At 44.2% G+C, this 20,710-nt stretch overlaps 1 protein-coding gene across 1 annotated transcript in view; it reads left to right on the plus strand.

The window, feature by feature from the left end:
• Positions 1–20,082, plus strand: part of KIF5C (kinesin family member 5C) — a 68,226-nt gene extending 48,144 nt beyond the window's left edge. Inside the window, exons 15-26 of the mRNA XM_086898254.1 lie at positions 163–309; positions 3,119–3,307; positions 4,511–4,628; positions 5,211–5,287; positions 6,272–6,381; positions 7,139–7,240; positions 7,812–7,872; positions 8,217–8,288; positions 8,797–8,901; positions 12,397–12,613; positions 13,606–13,719; positions 16,362–20,082. Of these exons, the coding sequence (XP_086754380.1) occupies positions 163–309; positions 3,119–3,307; positions 4,511–4,628; positions 5,211–5,287; positions 6,272–6,381; positions 7,139–7,240; positions 7,812–7,872; positions 8,217–8,288; positions 8,797–8,901; positions 12,397–12,613; positions 13,606–13,712 (1,305 nt within the window). The 3' untranslated portion in view covers positions 13,713–13,719; positions 16,362–20,082. The remainder of the gene's footprint in view (positions 1–162; positions 310–3,118; positions 3,308–4,510; positions 4,629–5,210; positions 5,288–6,271; positions 6,382–7,138; positions 7,241–7,811; positions 7,873–8,216; positions 8,289–8,796; positions 8,902–12,396; positions 12,614–13,605; positions 13,720–16,361) is intronic.
• The last annotated feature ends 628 nt before the right edge of the window (positions 20,083–20,710 follow it).

The following is a 20,710-nucleotide window of genomic DNA, read 5'->3' on the forward strand; positions in this document are numbered from 1 at the left end:
ATCTAAAGTAGCCTTTGGTGGCAAGTGAGTTGTGAAAGTGGATTATGCCAAGGTGGAACTGGATGTGTCACTACATTTTGCCAGGAGGCATGAGGAAAATACCCCATGAAAACTGCCCAGCCTGCAGAGGGGAGGGTAATTCTTCTTTTTAAACCTTTCCAGAGTGCCCTGACAGCGACCCAGAGGGAGCTGGGCCAGTTGCAGGAGCTCAGCAACCACCAGAAGAAGAGAGCCACAGAAATCCTGAACCTGCTGCTGAAGGATCTGGGGGAGATCGGGGGAATCATCGGCACCAACGACGTGAAAACCGTGCGTGGGCTTTGTGCTTTCCCCCGCTCCTCCTGCAGGGAAAACACTCCAGGAAATCAGGGAATCCCAGAGGGGTTTGGCTGGGAAGGGGCTTAAAGCTCTTCTGGTTCCAAATCCCCTGCCAGGAGCAGGGACACCTCCCACTGTCCCAGGCTGCTCCAAGCCCCAGTGTCCAGCCTGGCCTTGGGCACTTCCAGGGATCCAGGGGCAGCCACAGCTGCTCTGGGAATTCCAGCCCAGCCCCTCCCCACCCTCCCAGACAGGAATTCCCAATTCCCAATATCCCATCCATCCCTGCCCTCTGGCACTGGGAGCCATTCCCTGGCTCCTGTCCCTCCATCCCTTGTCCCCAGTCCCTCTCCAGCTCTCCTGGAGCCCCTTCAGGCCCTGCAAGGGGCTCGGAGCTCTCCCTGGATCCTTCCCTTCTCCAGGGGAACATTCCCAGCTCTCCCTGGATCCTTCCCTTCTCCAGGGGAACATTCCCAGCTCTCCCTGCATCCTTCCCTTCTCCAGGGGAACATTCCCAGCTCTCCCTGGATCCTTCCCTTCTCCAGGGGAACATTCCCAGCTCTCCCTGGATCCTGCCCTTCTCCAGGGGAACATTCCCAGCTCTCCCTGGATCCTTCCCTTCTCCAGGGGAACATTCCCAGCTCTCCCTGGATCCTTCCCTTCTCCAGGGGAACATTCCCAGCTCTCCCTGGATCCTTCCCTTCTCCAGGGGAACATTCCCAGCTCTCCCTGGATCCTTCCCTTCTCCAGGGGAACATTCCCAGCTCTCCCTGTATCCTTCCCTTCTCCAGGGGAACATTCCCAGCTCTCCCTGGATCCTTCCCTTCTCCAGGGGAACATTCCCAGCTCTCCCTGGATCCTTCCCTTCTCCAGGGGAACATTCCCAGCTCTCCCTGGATCCTGCCCTTCTCCAGGGGAACATTCCCAGCTCTCCCTGGATCCTTCCCTTCTCCAGGGGAACATTCCCAGCTCTCCCTGGATCCTTCCCTTCTCCAGGGGAACATTCCCAGCTCTCCCTGGATCCTTTCCTTCTCCAGGGGAACATTCCCAGCTCTCCCAGCCGGGCTCCAGCCCTGGGAGCATCAGTAGATGTGGAATGTGTGGATCCAGCAGTCCCTCTCCCAGGACATTCCCTGTAAATCCTGGCTGAGCACACAGGAAGACACTGCAGAGCTCTTGGTGTGGCTGGGCTCACAATTCCCACAGTTATTCCCAGCTCAGTTTTTGGGAGCCCATCCGGGAGTCACTGAATTGATTAATGGGGGGTCTGAATTCCCCCCAAAACAATAAACACGTAGCCCAACTCCTTTCCTTAGCTGGCATGACTCAGAATTCCCAGAATATGAAAATTTTGGCTTCTGAGGTGGCCAGTATCAGAAATTTGGTGCAAATTTTGGTCAGCCCTGCTTTGAGGTTTGCCTTTGTGTGGCTCTTGGGTTTGGGGATACAGTAGAGGAGGTGGCTGCTCACTTTGTCACATTTGTAGGAGGACAAAACGCTGATTTCAGAGAAAATATTTGTATGGTCATTGCTAAATGGCAGCGATGGAAGCTTTCCATGGCCTGGAAAATCTCCTTGGTGGTGTTAATGCCACCTTTGTCTATTTAAAACCACATAAAAACCAGCAGTGGTTAAAACTGGCCGAGTTCATTTTTGAGAGGTATGAAAATCCCTTGCAATACCTTTTTGTTACTTTTAGGTCACTTTTTTTGTTGATGTCCTGCCAAGGCTCTCTCAGGTCAGCAGGAGCTCCAGCCTGTCCTGCTGCAGAGGACACAGTCCCTGCTGTCCCTGTGGTGCTGCGGGTTCCAGCCTTTGGAGATGTCACAGCAGCCTCTGGTGGCCGCAGGAGCAGGGACTGGGAGGGGAAACCTTTGCAAATGGAGGCAGAGGCAGTTTGGAGCAGGTTTTTGTAGGTGCTGAGATGTCAGCACTTCAGGGGACAGCTGTCACTGGAAATAAGGCCAGACTGGGGAGCGCTTAGAAGAATAAATTCCAATTTGCTGGCAATTAGTGTCTTTTCCAAGTGTGTCTACTCTCAGAGCAGACTGAAAATTTTTGGAAGAAGTCTCATTTTTCAGGATTTTTGGTAGAAGAAGCAGCACATGTTCCCTTCCCCTTGGCAGTGCTGTAAGAAAAGGGGAAGCAGATGAAGTTGAGCTGTGATTTTGCTCAGAGAGAACCAGCACAGCTCCTCAGTGGAATCTGCTGTGCTGGAAGGGATCCATGGGATCATGGATCCATCTTCTGGCTCTGCACAGACACCCCAAAATCCTACCCTGGGCATCCCTGGGAGTGTTGTTCAAACACTCCTGGAGCTCTGGCAGCCTTGGGAATGTGCTCATTCCCTGGGAGAGCCTGGGCAGTGTCAGCACCCTCTGGGGGAAGAACCTTTCCCTGATCTCCAGCCTAACACCTGGATATGATATCCCTGTATGATATCCTTGCACACAAATGTGAAAAATACAAGATAAATAAAACATTCAAGATAAAAGGACAAATCAAACCAAAAATTCTGAAGGAAGTTTTCTCCTTAATGTAACAAGCGCTCTTTGCTTTGTGAAAAGATCCCAATTCAGATTTTTTTTTTTTGTCCTCTAAATATTTTAGTTTACTATTAAACTCCAAGCTTTAAGTTTTCAGAAATAATTCACACTCTTCTCCCCTTCTCCAAACTCTCTTTCTAAAATGTCCCCTGGTCTGTAAAACCACCCCAAATCCCAGCCCAAGGTCCCGCCGGGTTCCCGGCGCAGGAGGAGCTCAGGGTGCTGGCAGCAGCTGGCGATCCCCGTGTGCTCAGTTGGCAGATGTGAATGGGGTGATCGAGGAGGAGTTCACCATGGCCAGGCTCTACATCAGCAAGATGAAGTCGGAGGTGAAGTCGCTGGTGAACCGGAGCAAGCAGCTGGAGAGCGCCCAGATGGACTCCAACAGGAAGATGAACGCCAGCGAGAGGGAGCTCGCGGCCTGCCAGCTCCTCATCTCCCAGGTGGGTCTGCTCCTGCCTTCTCCCAGGCTTTGGTGGCCTTCCCAGCCTCCTTCCCCACGGAATGTGTGTGGCAGGAGTGAGAAATGGGCCTGATGGAGCAGAGCGCTGCTGTCTCTTGGGTGTTCTGTTTGCTCTCCTCTCATTCCTCCCCCTCAGCGTTTTGTTGTGTCCTGAGCTCTGGCAAGGTCCTGCTGGAGGTCTCACAGTGTGTGTGGTGGAATAGCACTGAAATTCCTCCCTGGAGTGGTTCCCTCACCAGGAATTTGTGGATCTCAAAGGTCTTTCCCAAGCTGGTTGATTCTGTGATGCTGTAATTTGTATCTTGGATCACTTTAAAAGATCGCTGACTGTGTTTTTCACAAGCCAAACCTTTGGGGAGCTCCCTGCATCTGCTCTGTGGGTGTGCTGCTGAGAAAACGAGGCAGCAAGCTACAAAACATCATGGAAAACTTTCTGGGATAGAAATCCAGGGGGTAGGAGGGGTTCTGAGCATGTGGCAGGGACAGGCAGTGATGGCTGTGGAGTGGGGCTGGGAGCTCTGACCTCACCTGCATGGAACTGGGAAGGGAAAGACCTGATCCAATTCCCTCTGTTTCATTCCCTAGCAGTCATCCCAAGCAAACCTGGAACAGGGAAGAGCCCCTTTTCCTTCAGCAGAGTGTCATTGTTAAGTTCTACTCAGTCTTTTTAATTAAGATGCAATAATCCAAACTATCATAATTTTTATCTTCAAATTAAAATATTTTAATTCCACTGAGTGCTTTTCACTACAAACTCCACTGTTTTCTATTTACCCACGAGCCCTTCTAGTTCAGAAGGTTGTTGGCAAGCACCAAACCATCAGGATGGCTGTGGAGAGTCCATGTGAGCTTCTGCACCTTGAAGATCCCAAAGCCCCCTCAGGGCTGGTGTCCAGCTGCTTTTAAAAAGCTGCTGCTGTTGGTTTAACACCAAGTCAGGAGCTTCCAGGGATGTTTTGGGATTACTGCCTGAATTCCAGATTGGGCTACCAAGTGTGGCCTCTAAAAACACAGCCTGCTTTGATCTCGTAGCTCCTGCCCAGACATTTTGCTGTGAGTTCTCTGAGTCATCACCTCTGGATGTGGAAATCTTCCCGTTTTTCCTCCTTCGTGTGGGACGGTTTCCCCCGAATTCCTGGGACGCGGCTGTTCCCATCTCACGGCTATTTCCTTGTCTTTAAAGCACGAGGCAAAGATCAAATCCCTGACAGACTACATGCAGAACATGGAGCAGAAGAGGAGGCAGCTGGAGGAGTCCCAGGACTCCCTCAACGAGGAGCTGGCCAAGTTACGCGCTCAAGGTACGACTTTGGGTCTCGTGCTCGTCATTTCTGCCTTAGAAAACTCAGTTTTGGGTTTTAATGATGTGAAAAATTGTAAAAACCCCCACACAGATCCTTTACCAAACAGCACCAATCAATCTTGATAAATATTCTGTAAAATTCTGGGATAAGGATTTATCTAAATTTCAGTCGTCCCTCTGCACAATCCCTGCCCCATTCCAAACAAAGCTGCTTCCCTTAGTTGTGCACAAGTTGTGTCTTTCCCAGCTGACTTAATTTTTTAAGGTTTGCTTGATTTTTCCCTTCCAGTTTAATGTGGAAAATGTGTAGGTATCAAAAGAAGTTCTTGTGGCTTTGCTAAGCTCCTGGGTTGTGTAAATTTATAACCCTGCAGCCTTAAAATCATTCTGGATTTCTGCACAAGGAAATTTCCCTCTCTGAGGTGGGAACAATTTTATTTGTTTGTTTAAACTTTCTTCATTATTTCCTGCATTGTTAGAACAGAATCTTTATTTTTATCTCTTGGAATAAATTAAAATTTATTTTAAAATTCTAAAATTTACATTTGAAATTAAAACTGTCTCCTCCACCTTTCAACAGAAAAAATGCACGAGGTCAGCTTCAAGGACAAGGAGAAGGAGCATCTGACACGACTGCAGGATGCAGAGGAGATGAAGGTAGCTTGGCACAGTGGAAATGCAGAGGGAATTTCTTGGGGAGATTGTTCATTGGGGTGGAATTTTGTCTTCCTGTTCACATGGCCAAAAATTACATTGATCCACCTCTGTGTTACACTAATTTTTTGCTGCTGGAGCTCTGCTGGAAGTCAATTTGCTCAGTGGTGAATGAGGCTGCTGGGTTTAATATCATTTAGGTACTTAAAAATTTGATTTTAAAAGAGGCTACTTCCTCAAAGTTTGGCTGATTATCTCCTGGAAATAATAATAAAATAGATAAACCTGTTTTCTGGTATTTTTCCTTTGGAATGCCAAGAAATGTTTGCAGTAATGAGTTGTTCTGATGGGGTTGCAAATTGCAGACAAGGAAAAATACTGTTTTACAAGGATAGTGATAGAGGTTTGCCAGCTCCAGAACTTTTCCCTCCATTATAAAAATTTTAAGCGATTAAAGCAGTTGTAAAGTGATAAAAGGAGTTGTGATTAATGTGGTTGTACCTTACAGCTCTGGGGAAAAAGCAAAGTTTTTGTTAGCAGTCTAAAGAAATAAATTTGTTCTTGTTGCTTGAGGCATATTTACTCCTAGAATTTAAATTTAAATAACAATTTCAATAGCAGGGCTGTGGATAAACAGTTCTCAGAAGTTTGGGATTTATTTCTGCCACAGGTAGAGCTGTACCAGTATTTCCTGGGAGAATAAGCAGGGCAAATAAGAGAAGAGTGGTGTGAAATCAGTGTCATTTCTGGCCCAGCCCTGCCTTTTCATGTGGTACTTTTTGCAAGAAAATGAGTCAAAATTATACATCTGTTGCTAAAGTCTGAATGAAATGCTTGGATGAGTAGGCACAGAGCTTTGTGATTACAGAAGGAAATGGCAGGCAGATTCCTGAATGGATTTGGTAGTTTCCCCTCAAATCTAGAGGCTGGGTGAGAGGGAGCCGTGTGTCCCTGGATTGTTCTAATTCCTGGCTCTGCTGTTTGCAGAAGGCTCTGGAGCAGCAGATGGAGAGTCACAGGGAAGCCCACCAGAAGCAGCTGTCCAGGCTGAGGGATGAAATCGAAGAGAAGCAGAAAATAATCGATGAAATCAGGGAGTAAGTTCACCCTCTCCATCCCTCCCTCTCTCCTGGTTTGGGGTTGGTTCTGTTAGATTTGATTGATATTTCTCTGGGAGTTCTGTCCTTACACGCAGCAGCCAACCCTGTAATTATTTTGCAGAGTGGATTACAGTGTCTAATTCTTTATTGGGGAGCTTTAACAAGACTGTAAAATTATGGAGAGTTTTTTAAAAAAGGGTAATGTTGCACCTGCAGGTCAGTAGGTGAGAGGAGCTTGGAGGAGAGCAGGTTTTAAAGGATCATGGGATCATTTGGCTTGGAAAATGCCTTTTTCACGAACATGGAGTTCAGCCACCACTGAAACACATCCCCAGGAAGGTTTTGAGGTTCTCACAGCAGCCAGTCCTGCCCCAGACCCTCTGAGAGTCTGGGTGACTCCAACAGCTCCCATTTGTACACATTTTTATATTTTTTCCTCACACACCAATGTGACTCTGTTATGTTTTGCTCCTGTATTCTTCTTTTTCTAAAATCTAGGAATTCTTTTATCATATTTATTGTGTGGCCAAAGATTAATTGTAGGGAAATGAGGAAGCAAGGCAGAAAGATGCCAACAACAATTTGTGTCCTCCTTTAAGGCAAACAAAACAAACCACTGAATTTAGCTCTCCAATATTTTAAAATTCTGCTTTACTTTTTCTCTACCCAATCCCATTTTACTTGTGGAGATTGACCCTCCCTCCCTCCTGGGGTTCATGCTGAACTGTGCTGATCTTTTCTTTCACCTTTCCAGCATGAACCAGAAGCTGCAGCTGGAACAGGAGAAGCTGAGTGCTGATTATGATAAATTAAAAATCGAGGACCAGGAAAGAGAAATGAAACTGGAAAAGCTCATGTAAGTGCTCAGTTTCCTCACTTGGTATCCCTGAACCTCTTCATCTGTCCATGGAAAATGTGCTAGGGAGGCGGATTTGTGCTGGAATATTCACACTGAAAATACCATTTCACACTGCAGGAACTACTAATAAATAATTACCAATTATTCTCTATTTTTATACCACAGGCTTTTCAATAGTGGTTTTGGTAATTGCCAAATCAAGTTTATTAGAGCTCTGAAAGTGTTAAATCTCTCATTCCGTATTACACAGCAAAACAAGCATGAAAGAAGTTGGGAATTTTTGGTGGGGTTTTGTTGATTTTTGGGGGTTTTAAATCAGATGCCTGAGTAAAAGCCTTTCCTGGAAATGAGAGAGAAAAATCCCATGTGTGGGCACAAAGATGGAGGTGGTGCCTCGGCCCTTGCACATGATAAAATTGGATATTTGTGGCAGTCAAAAGCATAATTAAAGATGAATTAGAGATGTGCAATTTGCTGCCACCTGCAGATGTGCTGCTCCAGGTGGATGCTGGCTGATTCTCCTCTGTTTATGATGACTGATTTATGTTCCATGTTGTCACCTTTCCAGACTCCTTAATGATAAAAGGGAACAAGCAAGAGAAGACCTTAAAGGGCTGGAAGAAACAGTGGTAGGTCTTAATTACACTTTATTCAACTTTCCCCCCTATAGCTGTATCTCCTGCTGGTATATATTTTAATTTTTGAGTAAATAGCTTTGTATTACCTAAATGAAAATTAAGAAAGGTTGTTTTTACCAGTTTTGGAGAAATTGTTATTTTCAGTGTGGTTTTGGGGCTGGATGAGGTTTATTTTGTGGCATTCAAAGTGGGCCAATGAGATTCCTAGAGAGAGAATCCAGAGCTCTTTTCTCCTGTTACCGACTCAGATCCAAGGAGAACTTTTACACCAGAGCATCTACTATGTCCTAGTAATTTGTACTTTTTAAAAAATTGTTTTGTTATTTTTATTCCAGGCAAGGGAGCTTCAGACTCTTCACAATCTGCGCAAACTATTTGTCCAGGATCTTACCACCCGTGTTAAAAAAGTAAAACTTGGCTCTTTCAAGTCCAAATCTTCTCCTTTTTTTGCAGTAATCTTGTGATTTGCTGGAAGCCTTTACTGCATGCAGTTACAAAATGGGATAATGTATTTTTTAGTAGCAGTGAGAAACAAGATTAAAACTGTTCTGATGTTTATCAGCTTTTATTTGGTCCTAATTTGATAAGGAAGATGTTGGTGGTTGAGGGAAATGAACTTATCCAGTGCAGTTCAGCTACAAAGTTCTCAAAGATGATGAGCTTCAGAAATTATTTAGTATAATATGATTTTCCTATCCAGGATTTCCCCATAATTCTTCAGTAAAAATAGCTTGGTCTTTTTGTGTAAGAGGAAATGTGATTCCTAAATATCAAACAAAGAATTAAAATAATTTCTCTTAAATCTGAGGCTCTGTAAGACTTTTCTGCCTTTGGGGAGCTCAAATTTGCCAAAGAGCTGAGCTTCCCCTTGAGCCTGGCTTTGCTGAGTGCTGGCTTTGCTGATTCTGTGTGCAGAGTGTTGAACTGGACAGTGATGATGGAGGTGGAAGCGCTGCGCAGAAGCAGAAAATTTCCTTTCTTGAGAACAACCTGGAACAGCTTACAAAGGTTCACAAACAGGTAAAGGCTTCCTTTTTCTCCTTCCATCCCTCCTTCCATCCCTCCATCAAAAAATGCAGTATTTTAATGTTTGCAAGGATAATTTTGGGAGTAACCCGTGCTATCTGAAGAAAAAGTACCCACTAAACTCCTTGGTGTTAGGAGTTAGAGCTGCTCTTCCCACTCTCTGTATTTCTACGAATGTGGTAAATACGGACATTGTTTATTCTGTGAAAATAGATCTGGTTTGGCACTAGGAAATACATAAAAATAGCTGTTTTCTGGGTGGATTGTGCATCCCCAGTTTGTGTCCTGGCCTGAAGCTGCTCAGAGGCACCTTGGAGGTGATTGGAGTGGATTCCACCAGCAGAGTTTTCAATGAAAATTGGGGTTTTCTGTGCAGCTGAAGGGATGGTGCCTCCCTGGGGTGCTGATGTTGGTCATTTCCGGGCTTGTCAATTTCTGTGTCCTCCCACCTTCCTGGAATTCCAGTTTCATACAATCCCAGATTTGGAATCCAAGCCCATCAAGTCCTATCCCTGCCATGGGCAGGGGCACCTTCCACTATCCCAGGCCCCATCCAACCTGGCCTTGGACACTTCCAGGGAACCTGGGGCCTCCCCACCCTCACAGGGAAGAATTTCTCCCTAAAATCCCCTCTCCCAGTATATTGGAGCTGTGTCCCACTGTTCAGGTGCCCAACTCAAAACACTAAAGCTGTTTTGATTTCTTTTTTGGGCAGTGATAGAACATTGTTCACTGCACTTTCCCAAAGCTGTATTAGTGACCCACACTCCCGGATTTGCTTTAATTATTCCTGTGGAAGTGCCAAAAGAGCAGGAAGTGCTGGACTGTGAGAAGTGTCCGCTAAGGTTTGGGGTTTTGAGATTTCCAGGGAACAGATGGTTTAAAGGCCTACTTTCTAAATGTGGAAACTGGGACATGTTCAGAGTGGTTTTTCTTTTAGCATTTTGCCTTTTTTTTGCACTCGCTTCACGCATCTGCTGGGTTTCAAATGTGGATTTTTATAGCTCTCATTAGCGTGTATTTACTCAAAATCAGCTTGGAATCCACATCTTGTAGGGAACTTAGAGGGAAAAGTGACATTGGACTTGATACCACCCTGCTTGGATTTTTTATCAAAACTATTTCACACAACAAGAGTTCAGCACTTGCAGAAAAAGAACATTGTGGCAATGTTTTTTTTAGTTTGTTTGTGTTTTTCTCCAGCACTAAGCCTTGCCCAGCAGGTGTAAAATGTTCTGATTGTTAAACAACGTGTGAATGCCAGGACATGCTGTTGCTTTCCTGTATTATTAATGTGGTTGTTAATCCACTTTTTGCTCCAGAAAAGGGAGAGTCACTCCTTTGGAGCAGATTTCTGTTGACTCCCAGCAGTGGTGTAATCTGTTTAGTAGAAATTGTGCTGGATTTTCTGCCTCTTTGTATCAGTTTTGTTTTTATTAAAAATCAATCCTCTCTTGGCTGTTGCTGCATGGGAAGTCAGTTTTGATTTGTATAATTGATAAACCTCGCTCAGGTTCATTTTAAAATGAGGCAGTGCATGAATTCAGAGTTGCATATAATCATTATATGCATTATAATTACAGACAATATAACAATTATTATTACAGTTACAGGCCTAAAAGTGATTTCTTAGTGAATTTCCAGCTTTTCCACATGGCTGAGTAGGGAATGTACAGGGGAACACATCAGAACCACCAGAAATTATGAATTTGGGGTGATCCTCGGTGTTGTCTGTAAGATATATTCAAGCATTATTATTTTAAAACTATGAGGTAATCAAGGATTTGCAAAATTTCTGTGTTCTGAGGAAATGTAAAGCTTCTGCTGCAGTTTTTCAAGTGCAGAGAAGCAAATTTGGCTGTCAAGTGCTCTGCAGTAGCAGAGTTGATCCTGGCGTCCTCATCTTTCAGGATCAGCTCTGTGGAATCTTGTTGAATGGAATAAACTCTATTTTTCTTTGATCTTTCTGGGCAATTTAAATGAATATCACTCCTCACCCAGACAAGTGAATTTTGTGAGTAAAACTGATCTTGGATGACACTCTCAGGCACAGGGTGGGATTGTTGGGCTGCCCTGTGTGGGGTTAGGAGCTAGACTTGATCCTTGTGAGTTCATTCCAGCTCAGGACATTCTCTTTCTTGGGTGAAAGAGAAAAATTTCTCTTTCACCCAAGCTTTTCATGTTAATTTCTGGAAGAAATCTGTTTATTTTTAGTACGTGACAAATGGAGAGCATGGTGGCATTTTCTGTCTCCTTGTGAGAGACAATTTTTCCTGCCATTTCTCTGGGAGATTTTTGCCATTTTCTTTTGACTCTGTGGGTCCATTCTAGCTCAGGACATTCTAAATTTCTCATTAAACTAAGATTTTTGCATCAGTTTCTGGAAGAAACCTGTTTAATATTAGTACACGAGGCATGGACAGCAACCGGTGGCGTTTCCTCCCTCCTCATGAGGCAACTTTCCTGCCATTTCTCTGAGGGGGATTTTTGCCATTTTCTTTTGATCTTGTGGGTCCATTCTAGCTCAGGACATTCTAAATTTCTCGTTAAAGTAAGATTTTTACATAAGTTTCTGGAAGAAACCTGTTTATTTTTAGTACATGGAAAACGGAGAGCATGGTGGTGTTTTCTCTCTCTTTGTGAGGTGACTTTTCCCTCCATTTCTCTGAGGGGGATTTTTGCCATTTTCTTTGATCTTGTGGGTTCATTCTAGCTCAGGACATTCTAAATTTCTCGTTAAAGTAAGATTTTTACATAAGTTTCTGGAAGAAACCTGTTTATTTTTAGTACATGGAAAACGGAGAGCATGGTGGTGTTTTCTCTCTCTTTGTGAGGTGACTTTTCCCTCCATTTCTCTGAGGGGGATTTTTGCCATTTTCTTTGATCTTGTGGGTTCATTCTAGCTCAGGACATTCTAAATTTCTCGTTAAAGTAAGATTTTTACATAAGTTTCTGGAAGAAACCTGTTTATTTTTAGTACATGGAAAACGGAGAGCATGGTGGTGTTTTCTCTCTCTTTGTGAGGTGACTTTTCCCTCCATTTCTCTGAGGGGGATTTTTGCCATTTTCTTTGATCTTGTGGGTTCATTCTAGCTCAGGACATTCTAAATTTCTTGTTAAAGTAAGATTTTTACATAAGTTTCTGGAAGAAACCTGTTTATTTTTAGTACATGGAAAACGGAGAGCATGGTGGTGTTTTCTCTCTCTTAGTGAGGTGACTTTTCCCTCCATTTCTCTGAGGGGGATTTTTGCCACTTTCTTTGATCTTGTGGGTTCATTCTAGCTCAGGACATTCTAAATTTCTCTTTAAACTATCATTTTTACGTAAATTTCTGGAAGAAACACATTTAATTTAAGTACACAAGGCATAGAGAGCAACCGGTGGCGTTTCCTCCCTCCTCATGAGGCGACTTTTCCCGCCATTTCTCTGAGGGGTATTTTTGCCGCTCTCTTTTCACCTCCTTTTCTTTTGAACCGCTTTCCCCGCAGCTGGTACGTGATAATGCAGATCTTCGTTGCGAGCTTCCTAAGCTGGAGAAACGCCTTCGAGCTACGGCAGAGAGAGTTAAGGCCCTGGAGAGTGCACTGAAGGAGGCCAAGGAAAACGCCATGCGCGACCGCAAGCGCTACCAGCAGGAGGTGGATCGCATTAAGGAGGCCGTGAGAGCCAAAAACATGGCCCGGAGAGCACACTCCGCCCAAATTGGTGAGGACATGGAGCTAAAGGGGCTGCCCACGTGCTTCAGGCTCAGGCTGGTGGCTGGGGATTGAGTGGAGGGAGTAAAACACAGGGGCTGCTTCTCGTGTGCTGCGCAGGAATCTTCAAAGGCCTCGCTTTTTCATGGAATCTGCCCCACCTCGGGTTTAAAGAGGCTCTGCTGTTCTGCTGGGTAAATAAAGGGCATAATGGGTCTTGTGTGCCCTTCTAGTGACCTGAAAACTTGTCTCCTTAAATTAGTCGCTCACTTTCTTCCTCCTCCTCCCCCCACACGCCTCTCTCTGCTTTTATTCTTTCCCTGCCTTTCTGGACCTTGTCCCTTTCTCTTTCTTTCTCCTGATTACTCCTCTATGTGATTAAACTCCAAAAAAAAATCTTCCTTTGTAATTCAGACATTGATATATCTCCGAGGCACAATGTAATGCCTGCATACAACAGAGGAACAGGGCAATTCTTGGAACAATTTGTTGGGATTGCTGAAGGATAATGGTTTAGCTGGAGATGACAATATTAGGGCATGAAATCCTGAGGGAGAATCATGCAGCACAAAGTGTCACCTCCTGAATGCTTCCTCTTGTAGGGAGCCATCCAAGCTTTGTCTTGACATCATCTGGAATGGTATAAATCTGACATAAAAAGTACCTCACTGCCCACCAAGCGACTTCCCTCTGTTGCTAGACAGTCTGTAATCTTTGCAGATCCAATACATGTGAAGGTGGAAGGGCTCTGCCAGCAGGAAAATGGATCTGCCAGCAGGAAGAAGGATCTGGCAGCAGGAAAATCGGTGTATTTGTTGTTGGCCAAGGCAGGGAGTGCTGTGATCTGCACAGCTGGATTAGAAACCACACTGCCAAGCACAGCTCTGAGTTGGGAAACAGTGGGGTTTCCCTTGGAGGAGAAGGGGAGGTGGAAAGCTGAAATGTGAAAGCTGAAATGTGAAAGCTGAAATGTCTTGTTGGATCCCTCCTTTCCCTGTGCAGCCAAGCCCATCCGCCCTGGTCACTACCCAGCGTCTTCTCCGACGGCCGTCCACGCCATCCGAGGGGGAGGGATGTCCAACTCCAGCTACTACCACAACACCAAATAAACGAGAGGTAAGGCCAGAGTAACTTACTCACCTCTTCTCCCTCAATTCCCTTACATTTCATCTTGCTTTTAGGAGACTCACAGTAAGGTTTTTTCCTATTTTTAGTAGTTGTTTGCTGATATTTACAATACTCATTAATTGAGTGCTTGTTAAGAGGCTTTGCCAGCTGCTGAGGAGAGGTTTTATTTTAATGACTTGGCACTTAAAAGTTTTTTAAAACCTGCTCTGGTAAATCTGGACCGAAATTCACACGTAGGGGTATGGAACTCATGTAGTAAAAATACAGTTCCATAGGTTCTCTGTACCATGGATGTGTTTCCATGTTGGGGTATTCCAGCCTGGGATAGGGGTAGAGCAGCTGTCAGTGGCAGCAAGAGACATCTCCAAATTTAAGTGTCACCATTTGGCACACTTTGCACTTATAGCTCTCTTCATGAAAAAAGAAAACCTAAATATTTTAATTGCCAAGGCTTGAGGGTTTCTCCTAAGCAAAAGATGAGCAGCATATTCCCAGGAGACTGTTCCATGGACTCCATCCTCCCGTTTCTTTCTTTAAATGCTCGTTATTGACGAGATTTTATATCTATAAAATAGATATATTTATATCTATATTTTAGATGATCACTTTATGTCACAGATATGCCAAGAGCTGGATGGCAGCAAGTGGCTGTGAAAAGCAGCCTGGGGACAGCAAACTTGTCCCTCCAAGTCTGGCTTTTTGCCCTCCTTGAGGATTAATTCTGTCTCATGACTCTCTTCATGGTCTGTGGTCTCCTCAAGGCATTCTTGGGTGTTTTTAGCTTTTTTTGGGGAATGTTTCATGTCAGGCTTGCATGCCAAGCATCCATCACGCCACACTCAAGCTGTTATTGTGCTGGGGGATTGTTCCTGCTCATTGTGTTTGCCATGAGCTTCCAGCAACAAATTATTTCCTCTGTGGGTAAATTAGGGCAGGGCTTTGCTGAGTGGTTTTGTCCATTCTGGTCTGAAATTGGCTTTTCCACCTCACGAGTGAAGTGCCTCTGTCCATCTGCTTCACTGCATTCCCACCTCTGTGACCTGGCAAAGAGTGGAGTACAGAGCCTTGTCAAAGATTTCTAAACATTTCTTGTAACAGCTACTCTGAGGGGAAAAAGCTGCCACCTGCCTCAAATTCACGCACCTTTAATTTACCAACTGCAGTGAAGTGAAAAGTCAGACTCCAGCAGGCCACACGTGTCAAGTGAACAACTATAGATAAATAAAAGTTAATAATAAAATATTCAAACTAGATGGTTCTGTAATAACAAGAAAGGACCGTGGAAGGCAAGAAAAAGCAATCAGGAGGCATAAAGTTCCCACCAGATATTTCAGATGCTGAGGTTTAGATTTGAGGGCTTTGGAGATGAGCAGGTTCAGACCACGTTGCAGAAGAGTCCCAGGGAAAATGAGGCTGGAGAAAAAGTGGAATATTTCAGGAGAAACTGAATAAAATTACAGACTTGGAGTTTCTGGGAAAAAATAGGAAAAATCTGAAAATCAAATGGCAGACCTACAGGTTGGAATGAAACCATTTCCACCATGTGTTCTAGATTTTTTGCTCACATCCAGAAGTAAGTGTGGAAGGTGTAGTCTGGGAAGGCTGGGAAGTGATTGGAGAAGGTCAGTTCTCCTCAGTTTCGGTCCTTTTGGCAAGAATTTTATTGGCAAATTCCAACTATTTGGCTGCCAAAATTGGGAATATCTGAATAATCTGAATTCTGAGCTTGGATGGAAACGCAGGGGTCTGAGTAAGAGTGTTAGTAAAAGTGCTACCAGTGCAGGGAAAACTTCATCCAGATCATTTCCTGATTATTGATGAGACATCCCTGTGCTCTGCAGAAAGTTCTTTGGAGTGGTACAGTTCTACCCAGCTGTAACTAGAACAAAACTTTCTTTTATATTCATTTAACAGCAGAGAAATAAAACTGAGGTTCCTATTTCAACATTTGCTGAGGGGAGATTTATCTTGTATTCATTCATTATTCACCATAAAGATAAAAGACAGTGCTGTTAGACTGGTCAGTGGTTATGATTGATGGACCCAGCAGATGGAAGAGAAAGAAATGTGGCTTTTAATAAAATGTGCTTGTCTAATTTGCATATAAAAAAGTATACAGTATATTTGTATAATATTATCATGATATTATATATAAAATATTTTAGATAGTTCTCAAAATATTTTATATATGTGTGTATATATCAGGAAAAATCTCTGTCAGGAGACAGAGAACAGAAGGATTGGCTTGAATTTGTATTTTTTCATCCTTTTGATTTTATAATTTTCAAACTCCCCTGCTGTTACTTTCCCCCCTTATTACATGAGATAAACACACACCAGCTCTTCAGCACATCCAATGAGCCAAGAGAAAAACCCCATTAAAGGAACAGAAAATTAAAGGGGCGGGGGGGAAAGAAATAAATTCAGACCTTTAGATAGTGTTTGGGTGAGACATAATTCCAGGCTTCTCCATCAGGACAACTGGCTCATTTTGTGAGACCCAAATTCCGTAGTTTTTTAACGTGACTGCGGATTCATCTCTTTGGTTGCCGCCCATCCCATTTGGGTGCTCTGCTTTCTAATCCCCGAAATCCACTGATTTTCCTTCCCTTTCTCGCTCTCTCTGGCAGGTCAGTTCCACTTAGCATGTTAAGGACTGTCATTAAGTCACATTAGTTTCTTTTTTGCCCCTCTCCAACCCGGTCCACGTCCTGTCCACCCTGCGCTTCCCACGGCCGTCGGCGATGCCCCGCTCCAGGTACTCCGAGCTTCGTAGGATCTCCACGTGTACAGAAGTGTCCAGCTCAGCTCCTCCAGATCCTTGTACAATGTCTGGAACATTCCCACCTCAGTAAGGATGATAGGGAGTCTGCCACTCCGAATTCCACGACCCCTTGGCGCTGCTTAGGTTGGGGCTTCTCCACTCAGAGCGATGCTTTGTTTCTTTTCCGAGTCCTCCGTTGGCATCGGTAATTCCCGACTTCTGGCATCAAGGAATTAATTATTCAATGACCAAGTGCCATCAAAGGCAGGTGATTGTGCTCTGTCATGACTGATTTCCTGTATAATATACATATTATTTTATATTTTTAGGGGATGAAAATGTGCTGCTATGTGGTTTAATTTTACTGCTTAACATTTTCAGAAGGAAATTTCCCCAAAGAACCATTTGTAATATCCTGATTTAAAAAAAAAAAGAAAAAAAAAATATCTTTGGACTGTATAAAATAACCTTTATTGCAGTACCTGGTAAAGAACAAATGGGATGCAGAGAAATCTGTTAGTATAGACCTAGGATTTGAAGTTTGGTAGTTCCATGAATTTATCTGTGTGACCTGTTTTAAAATTAAGCTCCTATTTCCGTGTAGTTCTCCCTACAGTGGTGGGTTTTCCTGGAGTGGGATGGCTTAGCCACACGTTTGTAAGAGTTGTTCCCTAAGAATTTTTGAAGGATTTCAGAATGCTGTGGAAATCTCGCCTTGGAAAATCTGACAAGAATCTCCCCCCCTCCCCCTTTCCCCAGACAAGCCCTGATCTGTTCACACCGGAATTCAGATCCTGGAGGGAACAGTCCCCTACCAGAACAAAGGAAAATAAAATCCCCCAAACCCTTCCTTAAAAGAATCCAAAAGGAGGTGAGAGTTGTACACTCGAGCTGTCCTTTGCAGGCAAAATCCGGGATTTTTTTTGCTGGGATGTGAGGAGCACATTGCCAGGGGAAGGGAATGTCTTTCTAAGCCACTATATCCACTCATCCTATGGAAGGTCTGCTTTGTGCTCCAGAGGGAAGGAAAAGCCTTCCTTGGATCTCTCAGACAGCAAATTTCCATCTTCCCAGCAAGGGGGCACTGGAATTGCTCTGAGAAGGTTCTGCTGGCAGGCAGAAGGTGCTGCTCCTCCTCCTCTTCCTCCCTCCCTCCCTCCGCATCTCCTGGGGCAGGTGGGACTCCAGGAAGCCGGGATTCCAGGAAGGCTCCAGGAAGCTGGAATTCCAGGAAGGCTCCATAGCCCTCTGGTCTTCTTTTGCAGAAGTTTGCTCTTCTTTAATTTGAGATTGATTGGGATTTTTTATTTTTTTTTTTAAATTTCTGAGTGTGTAGGTGTAGAACTCTTCAGTTCCATAGAGAGTTTTGGAAGATTGTGAGTTGACTTTAGATATTTTTTTTCTACTGAAATTAGGGTGTTGCAAAGTAAGTTGAACTTAATTTAACTGGTTTTGTTTTTTGATTTTTTGTTGGTTTTTTTTTTTAATGTTGCACTATTTTGGGGGAGCATTTTGCTAAACATATTTAATGAAGTTGCAGATTTGCATGTATTTAATTTATTTTGTATTTTCCAAAGTTTTATATTTTCTTTCGTTACGTGCATGTGCACTGCCAGAAGAATGAACTGTGAACTTGCCATATGCAATCTTTAATAAAATCACTAACTCAGAACTACTCTGTGCTATCTTACCAGCTGGTCAGAGCTGAGGTTTCTACTAGGAATTAATAATCCTCTTGTTTTGGTTCTAGGAAAAGATCCCAAGCTTATTTGTTGTCGAAGATTTTTGTACTGTAGGCAAACTTTGTGTTGTGTCTCTCAGAGTTCGGAACAGAACTCTATTGTAAATGCAGACACCAAAAAAAGGTCTGGATTCCTCAAGGCATCACCAGGAATTTTTTTGGGGACAGCTCTGCCAGCTCCCTGCAGCTTGAGGGAGAAGTCAGCTCGGACATCTCTTCCTCATGCTGGTGCTGATCAGCCAGTCAGTGCCACCAGCAGCAAAAGGAGGAAGTTTCTCCGAGTTCCCTTTTACTCCAAGGCTGCAGGAGGACTTCCAGCAATGCCCCAAAGATGCCTTAGGCTAAAATCCTCAAAATTAAACACCTGAGAGTTTCGATAATTGGAAATGATGAATTCTCAGTTGAACATACTCTGCTTGTATCAATTTTTATTTTTGAAGCCTATTTTAATTAGGCGACTTCAGTTTGTATCGCGTGTTGTATATTCAACTTTTGTACCATTTTTAAGGCTTTCACATTTTATATCTGGAAAGGAAAACCACACATCTGCTCTGCAGAGATCAGAGCCTGTCTCTTGCTGTTTCCCGACCCTATCTTCCTTTCTTTGCTCTTTGAGTGTTGTGTTCTATTTATTCCAGGCTCATTTTTAAAGTTGTGGTTTGTACAGCGCAAGTGAAATTTCACATCTAAAAATGTCATGCATGGGAAAAATTGGGGTGGAAATACCATTCCTGAATGGAAAACGGATTTCAGATGGAACTAAAGTGCATATTGTTCTTTTTTGCTAGTAATTAAAAAGTATTTCTGGCTCACTTGAGCTTCTCTTAATGATATGTTCAAATATCTTGTGTTTGTCCTTGAGTTCACGTTTCATCGACTTGTTTTCTGGAAAGCAAGGAAAGTTTTAAGCTTGGAAAGATCTTGGCTGATGCATTTTTAAGTTTTGTATTAAACTCAACAAGGGTGAGAGTTGGATTATCCTGAAGATACTGAACACTTAAAAATAAGTCACCAAAAAAAATTTTGCTACAACAATTCCTGCCCGCAGAGCCTTGAGTAGCTTCAAAATTTCACTTTATAAAGCCTAACGGACTGAGATGCACTTTTGCTTGAAATCTTTATAAATCGTAGGATCATGGAGTGGTTTGGTTGGAAGGGATTATAAAGATCAGCTGATTCCTCCTTCCACTATCCCAGGCTGCTCCATGCCCCAGTGTCCAACCTGGCCTTGGATATTCCAGGGATCCAGGGGCAGCCCCAGCTTCTCTGGACCCCCTGTGCCAGGGGCCTGCCCACCCTCACAGGATTCCTTCCCAATATCCCATCTAACCCTGCCCTAAGGCTTGAAAATGAACAAAATCAAGAATTTTCATTTGAACACGGTTTTATCTGAAGGATTATTAAAACAACAGCGATGAAGGTCCAAAAAGAAAAGGGCTCATCCGATCCCCATTGCTGGAGGAGAAATACCTCACATAACCATGACTGAAGTACTCCTCCACAGAGTGGGGGAATAAAAAGTGGGCAGGATAATCTGAATCTCCCCTTGCTTTGACTTTTGTCCTCACTGTGCCTGTAGGAACCGCGCCGTGCACCGGCACCATCCGCTGTGCGGGATGGCAGCACCGCTCCACCGCCGCCCCGCTGGCTGTGGGGGAGCCACGGGGCTGAGGCATCCTGTAGATTTATCCCTGTCTAGTTTGTAAAGTGTGTAACGTGTACTGCAGATGTGTATTCTCTGGGCTCTATGTATCTTTACAGTAGTGTTCAATTTAGGAGAAAAAAAAAAAGAAAAACAAACAAAAAAAAAAAAGAAAAATAAATGGTGGACACGTTTTGCTGGTAACAAGGGGAAATTTTTTTTTTTGCCATTGCATCAAATGATGCTGAACTGTATTAAACTCTTGATAGCAGACCTGAACCCTCCTCCTCCCCCCCAGCCTGTGGAGAGAAGTCTTTTATCTTCGTGCTGAAGTTCTGTCGGAGATGGATGGATACACTGGCAGACTGCATGATGTATCATTCGAAATCCGTTACAGTGGAAAATAAAACTGAACTGAACTCTGCCGTGTGGGCCTGGTGTGACACAGGACAGGGACAGCACCCAGGGAATGCCTGGATGGAGCTGGGCCAGGCTTTGGGTGGGCACCAGAGCAAGGCCCTTCCCCCAGAGGGTGCTGGCACTGCCCAGGCTCCCCAGGGAATGGGCCTGAGGCTGCCAGAGCTCCAGGAGAGCTCCAGGAGAGCTTGGACATCGCTCCAGGGATGCCCAGGGAGGGGTTTGGGGGTGCAGGGCCAGGAGCTGGATCCCTGATCCTGTGGCTCCAGGATATTCCCTGATTCCATGAGTGACCCATTCAGTGGAACCACACTCCAGAGCGGCCTTAGTCCATTCTCTGGATTTCATCTTTCCTTCTAAACCTGTAGAAAATTAAAAAATCCCAGACTGGTTTGGGTTGGAAGGGACCTTAAAG

Source organism: Cyanistes caeruleus, chromosome 7 (assembly GCF_971803275.1).
Source record: "Cyanistes caeruleus chromosome 7, bCyaCae1.hap1.1, whole genome shotgun sequence".
Lineage (NCBI taxonomy): Eukaryota > Metazoa > Chordata > Aves > Passeriformes > Paridae > Cyanistes > Cyanistes caeruleus.